This window comes from Mastomys coucha, unplaced genomic scaffold, assembly GCF_008632895.1.
Source record: "Mastomys coucha isolate ucsf_1 unplaced genomic scaffold, UCSF_Mcou_1 pScaffold21, whole genome shotgun sequence".
Taxonomy (NCBI): domain Eukaryota; kingdom Metazoa; phylum Chordata; class Mammalia; order Rodentia; family Muridae; genus Mastomys; species Mastomys coucha.
In genome coordinates this window covers 24176810-24182171 of record NW_022196904.1, presented here as the reverse complement: position 1 = coordinate 24182171, position 5362 = coordinate 24176810, and the positions used below count along the sequence as shown (strand labels likewise).

The 5362-nt window shown below is 52.3% G+C and overlaps 1 protein-coding gene across 6 annotated transcripts in view; it reads right to left on the bottom strand.

Moving 5' to 3' along the window:
• Positions 1 to 1925: 1925 nt before the first annotated feature.
• The window catches only part of Sbsn (suprabasin), a 4736-nt gene continuing 1299 nt past the window's right edge, over positions 1926 to 5362 (bottom strand). For 3 of the 6 annotated variants that reach the window (XM_031386116.1, XM_031386118.1, XM_031386119.1), the window contains exons 2-5: positions 4598 to 5350; positions 3109 to 3180; positions 2944 to 2988; positions 1926 to 2092 (exon numbers count right to left, since the gene is read on the bottom strand). In XM_031386116.1, the coding sequence (XP_031241976.1) occupies positions 2069 to 2092; positions 2944 to 2988; positions 3109 to 3180; positions 4598 to 5350 (894 nt within the window). In that variant the 3' untranslated portion in view covers positions 1926 to 2068. The remainder of the gene's footprint in view (positions 2093 to 2943; positions 2989 to 3108; positions 3181 to 4597; positions 5351 to 5362) is intronic. The other 3 variants (XM_031386117.1, XM_031386120.1, XM_031386121.1) reach the window with 3 other exon arrangements.

The window sequence follows — 5362 nt, the reverse complement described above, 5'->3', positions numbered from 1 at the left end:
GGTGAGGGGGGAGAGGAGGAGAGGGTGAGGGGAGGGGAAGAAGAAACAGCAGCTGAGCTGCTTAAGCATGCACCCTTAATCCCAGCACTCGGGAGGCAGAGACAGGCAGATCTCTGTGAGTTCCAGGCCAGCCTGCTCTACAGAGTGAGTTCCAGGACAGGACAGGAAGAACTACACAGAGAAACCCTGTCTCAGAAACCAAATGAACAAAATAATAATAATAATAATAATAATAATAATAATAATAATAATAATAATAATAATATAGCTTGTCACCTAAAGGACATTGCAACCAGCCCTGGTGACCTGACTTTGATTCTGAGGCCCACGCAGTGGAATGAGAGAGCAGACACCCGTAAGTTGTCCTCTGACCTCCACACGAGTACCATGTAGCATGCACATGCCCACACACATACACATGCAAAATTAAATAAGTAAGTACATGCTTTCATCTTTGTTTTGTAAAGGTTGTTCTGGGGCTAGAGGGCTCAAGCAAGTGTAAGATGCTGATGAGGGGATCTGACTGCTGTAAAATCTTCTTCATCCTCTTGTCTGAAACGTTTTCAAAATCTTTCAGATGTTATAAATGATAATACTCTAAAAAAGATATTAAGACAGGGTCTTCCTGGCCGGCCTGGAAACTCACTATGTAGACCAGGCTAGCCTCAAACTCGCAGAGATCTGCCTGCCTCTGCCTCCAGGGTACTGAGATTAAAGGTTTGCGCTCCCTCTAAAATCAGAGGGGAAAAGGGTAGTAACTGCCTGGGATATTGCCTCTATTATGCAAATGCAGGCTTCTCTGTGCACTAAGGTGTTGTTTTGTCTTTAAGGGGGTGTTTCCTGCTGGCCCATCTCTCTGTAACTAAGTTACAGCCTAGGCTTTTCCTGGTCTAAGGTCTGCTCCAGCCACACCAAATTCCCTAGTGCAAACACCCAGTCTCAGGCTCTGTCCAGCGGGGGGAGCTGAGGAGCTGGAACCAGACTGTCCTCTGCCTGCACACACCTCCTCTGATTGACACTAGAGAAGGCAATCCTACAGGTAGCTTCCCCTGGACTCTGCACCTGTGGCTGGGACCTGGGAACGGCAGGGAGACCATGGGTAGTGTGAGGTAGCTGAGATAGCATCCTGTGATAGAGTTAAGTAGTGCTCAGGTACAGGCCTATTGCTGCCGGTGAAAAGTTCCCAGTGCGCCCTCACCCTGAGGAATCCTCCTGCACCAAACAGGGGGAATACAGGCTTTTGTGCGAGTTGGAGGCTTTGGGCAATCCCTGTGGTTGGCACACGCTGGCTGCCTTCATCACCCCTCTGTGCCTGAGCGGTTAAGGGATCTGAAGCCTTCCTTCTGAGTCGCGCTCTCTCACCTGCTCTTTGCTCTTCCTGAGAAACCCTTCTACTTGTTCAGTGCTCTCCCCGAGTTGGCTGCCTCACCCTCTCCAGCTAAACAGGAGAAGGCTCAAAGCTCCGAGGCTGTTTCTTCCCCTCCACGGATTGACCACTGTTTTCCAATAGCACAAACCTCCCTCCATGAGACTCCTTAGCACGTGGGGATAACAACAGAACTTTTACCTAACTGGGTGGTTGGAGGATCCGGTGAGATCATGCCTGGAAAGCGCCCAGTGAATCTCCATTGCATAACAGACACAGGCCGCCATTGTCTCCAACTTGTCTACCACACACCGCGCCAGCCAGCGGTTGCTTCCCTTCCTAGCTGCCCTTCCCAGCTAAGCGCCAACACTGCACATTAGCCGAGGGTGGCTTGCTTCTGGGAACTGCCCTCTTCAAGCTAGTCATCCTGAAGTCTCCAGCTCTTTCCATCCTGCATGGCAAGTTCCTAGATCCTTCCACCAAGCGACAAGAGAACGTACAGGCCCACCACCCCCAGCTCTGCCTAGCCCTTTCTAAGAAGCTCAGTCAACCACGATGAGAAGGGAGAGTATGTTCAAGTTTATTCACAAAGCTCAAAGCGGTCCCCTCAAGGGCACCCAGGAAGCTCTCCCCAAACCCCAGCTCCTCTGGGTCGGTTCAGCTGCTGTGACAACAGGAACATTCTGTTGCCTGGGCATCAGTTTAGGGCATGATGGCGGCGATACTCTGAAAGAGAGAGGAGGGGTACTAAATATAGGTTCATAGGCACAGGGGCTGAAATCTGGGCTCCAATTTCACCCTTGAGAAATGATAACATTGGAACAATGGGGAGCCAGCTCCCTCAGGGAGACCAGCTGGGGTGGGTATTCTACAGAAGAGGCCCTGTGTGTTTCACCTCAGAGAACCTTCTGCTACTCTGAATTGGAGCTGTGATCCTGGGCTTTAAGTCCAGGAAGCAGTTAATAGCAGTTGCTATTCAATCGTGAAGACCCAAATTTGGATCCCAGCGCCCACATCATGCAGCTCACAAATACCTGTAACTCTTAGTTGCAAGGGATCTAAAACATAGTGTATATACACACACATACAATCTCAAGTGTTTACAAGCAAAGCTGGAGTAGGGCCCAGACTCCTTCAGGGATTTACACTCTCAGCCTGGCAGGGAACTACCTGCCAAACCAAATCACCACTACTCAGTTCACCCACGCAAGGCAACAGGGCAGGGGAGCAGAGGCATTCACAGGAAGGCCAATAAGAAGAGGAGACAGCTAGCCACTGGGAATGGGAGGAGAGATGGTGAGGAGCCCAGATGAGCATTCGAGAGAGGGTTTCAGCATCCCCACCCTCCCTGGCTCCCAGATGCTTCAGTGCCCTGGAGGTGATTTCTGTCAGCTGATGTTTGTTAATTGGGACTGGAAAGTGCCCAAAAGCTGCAAGTGGGTGACGAAAGGCTAGAGCAGAGCTGGGAGAACTGGTTGGATGGTCTCTATAGAGGCTGAGTCTGTCCAACAGGATGCTGATTGCAAGAAGGCTATGGGAAGGGAATTCAAGGGGACTGGGGATCATGCAGCACTCACCCTCCACAGAGCTGGGAAGTTGATAAATGGCTTGTTGACCGAGGCCTGGAATTCAAGGACAAAGCAAGTCGCCAACCTTCAACCAACCACGGACCTTGGGAGAACTTCAAGGAGCCTCCACTCCCCTCTCCCAGGTCCAATCCCATGTTACACCCAGAGACTCACCCCAGATACTACTGTAGTGGTTGCGGCCCCTCCGTGCTGGCCTCCGTACCCGCCTTGACCTTGATGAGACCCCTGTTGACAAACCCAGATCATCACTACCACCCCTTGACCCATGAGGGTCTCCCTCACTCCTTTTCGACAGGAACCCACCCCTTCTAATATGACTGGGTCTGGAGTGGGAACCTAGCTGAACCTCAGGGTTCCTCACTCATGGTCCTGAGAGACGACCCAGAGCCCCTGGCTGCTAAGCTGATTAGGAGAGGTGGACAGAACTCCAGGAAGGATGTCTGCCTCGTGCGGACTTGCCTCACCCAAGCTCTCTTTAAATTCAGCATTCAGAAAATGTTTCCGCCGGGTGGTGGTGGCGCACGCCTTTGATCCCAGGACTTGGGAGGCAGAGGCAGACAGATTTCTGAGTTCGAGGCCAGCCTGGACTACAGAGTGAGTTCCAGGACAGCCAGGGCTATACAGAGAAACCCTGTCTCAAAAACAAAACAAAACAAACAAAGTTTCCATCTTGCAGAAGGAGGACTCAAAGGACCCACACAAATACCAGAACCATAATTCACCCTCAGCCCTGATTCTTAATCGCTTTGCTACAGTATAGCCTCGAGCCTAACTCCAGCCCAGATCATCACTCAGCACAGCCCACACCCACCCCATGGCACCGCACCCTCAAAGGCTCTTGACCCTCTTCCAGAGTCCACTTGGGTGTCCCACTCAGGGTCCTGTTTGCCACTCAGGACTCTCTTTAGTCCCCTCCTTCCCACCCAGCCCTCCATGGTTCCTTCCAGGCAACAGATGTGTCTCTGGGCTCTGAGACCTATCCTCAGAGTCCAGCTTTCTGATCTCAGTAACTCTTCACTCAGAGCGTGGAGAGCTGGGAACCACACCATGCAGGAGTCAGCCTGCTACTGGATGGACCACCCCAGGTACCTCCTTCGTGCCTGGTCTGTTGCAGCTTGCCTGGTCTCCAGCATCTCCCTCTACAAATCTGGGCATGAGAGTCCTCCAGAAGCTCACCCGCCACCCATTCAGACAAAGGAAGAAGAAAAACTCCTGACCACTCACTGAGCACTCTCCGTAAGTCCCCCTGGCCTCTCTGAGCCTTTGTCCTCATCTAGATGTTAGAGTCAGCGCCCTCATCTTGACCACCTTGTTACAAGGACAGAACACAGCAGAGCCTGTCACCAAAGCTCCCCCCCAACTGTGGGTTTTCTCAGTGGCTATCTGTTTGTGAAGAACTATTTCCTGGTTCCAGGAGAGAGAACAGGTTAGGTTCCCTCGTGTAGGACAGCTCCCTGATGGCAGGACCAGGTTCCTTTCACCTTGTCTCAGGGGAAGCAGTCTAAACCAGCTGGCCACCAGCTCTGTAGTAGTGGAGGTGGAGAAGGAAGGAAGGGAACCCAGTGTTATGGCTTCCCAAAGGTTTAGCCTCTTCCCTCCCACAACCCCCTTCTCCCCAGTTTCCCCACCTCTGTTCACCTACATTCAGCAGCTGGTTGGCCTCCTTGCTGGCTTGGTTGACCCCATTATGAACATCTTGCTGTAACCTGTTCATTTCATTCCCGGCCTGGCCAGCAGCATGATGGACACCTTGACCAAGCTTCTCCGTTTCCTTTCCAGCCTGGCCAGCAGCATAGTTGACCCCTTGGTCAAATTTCTGTGCCTCCTTCCCGGCCTGGTTGACCCCAGTTTGGACCCCGTGGGCCACTTTTTCTGCTTCCTTCTCCGCCTGTTCAATGGTATGGTGGACACCCTGGCCAAACTGCTCCATCTCCTTCCCAGCCTTGTTGACCCCAGTTTGGACCCCGTGGGCCACTTTTTCTGCTTCCTTCCCAGCCTGGTTGACCCCAGTTTGGACCCCATGGGCCACTTTTTCTGCTTCCTTCCCAGCCTGGTTGACCCCAGTTTGGACCCCATGGGCCACTTTTTCTGCTTCCTTCTCAGCCTGTTTAATAGTATGGTGGACACCCTGGCCAAATCGCTCTGTCTCCTCCCCAGCCTGGTTGACCCAAGGATGCATTACTTTGTCCCCTTCATGCCAAGTCTGCCCTGCAGCATAATAACCATGCCCTTGACCATGACCAAACTGCTGTGCCTCCATTGCAGCATGGCTAAGTCCCTGATTAGCCCCTTGTACCAGTTTGCCTCCCTCGCTCCCACCCTGACCAAAAGCATGGTGAACCCCCTGGCCAAACTTTTCTGCCTCATTCCCGCCCTGACCAAAAGCATGGTGAACCCCCTGGCCAAA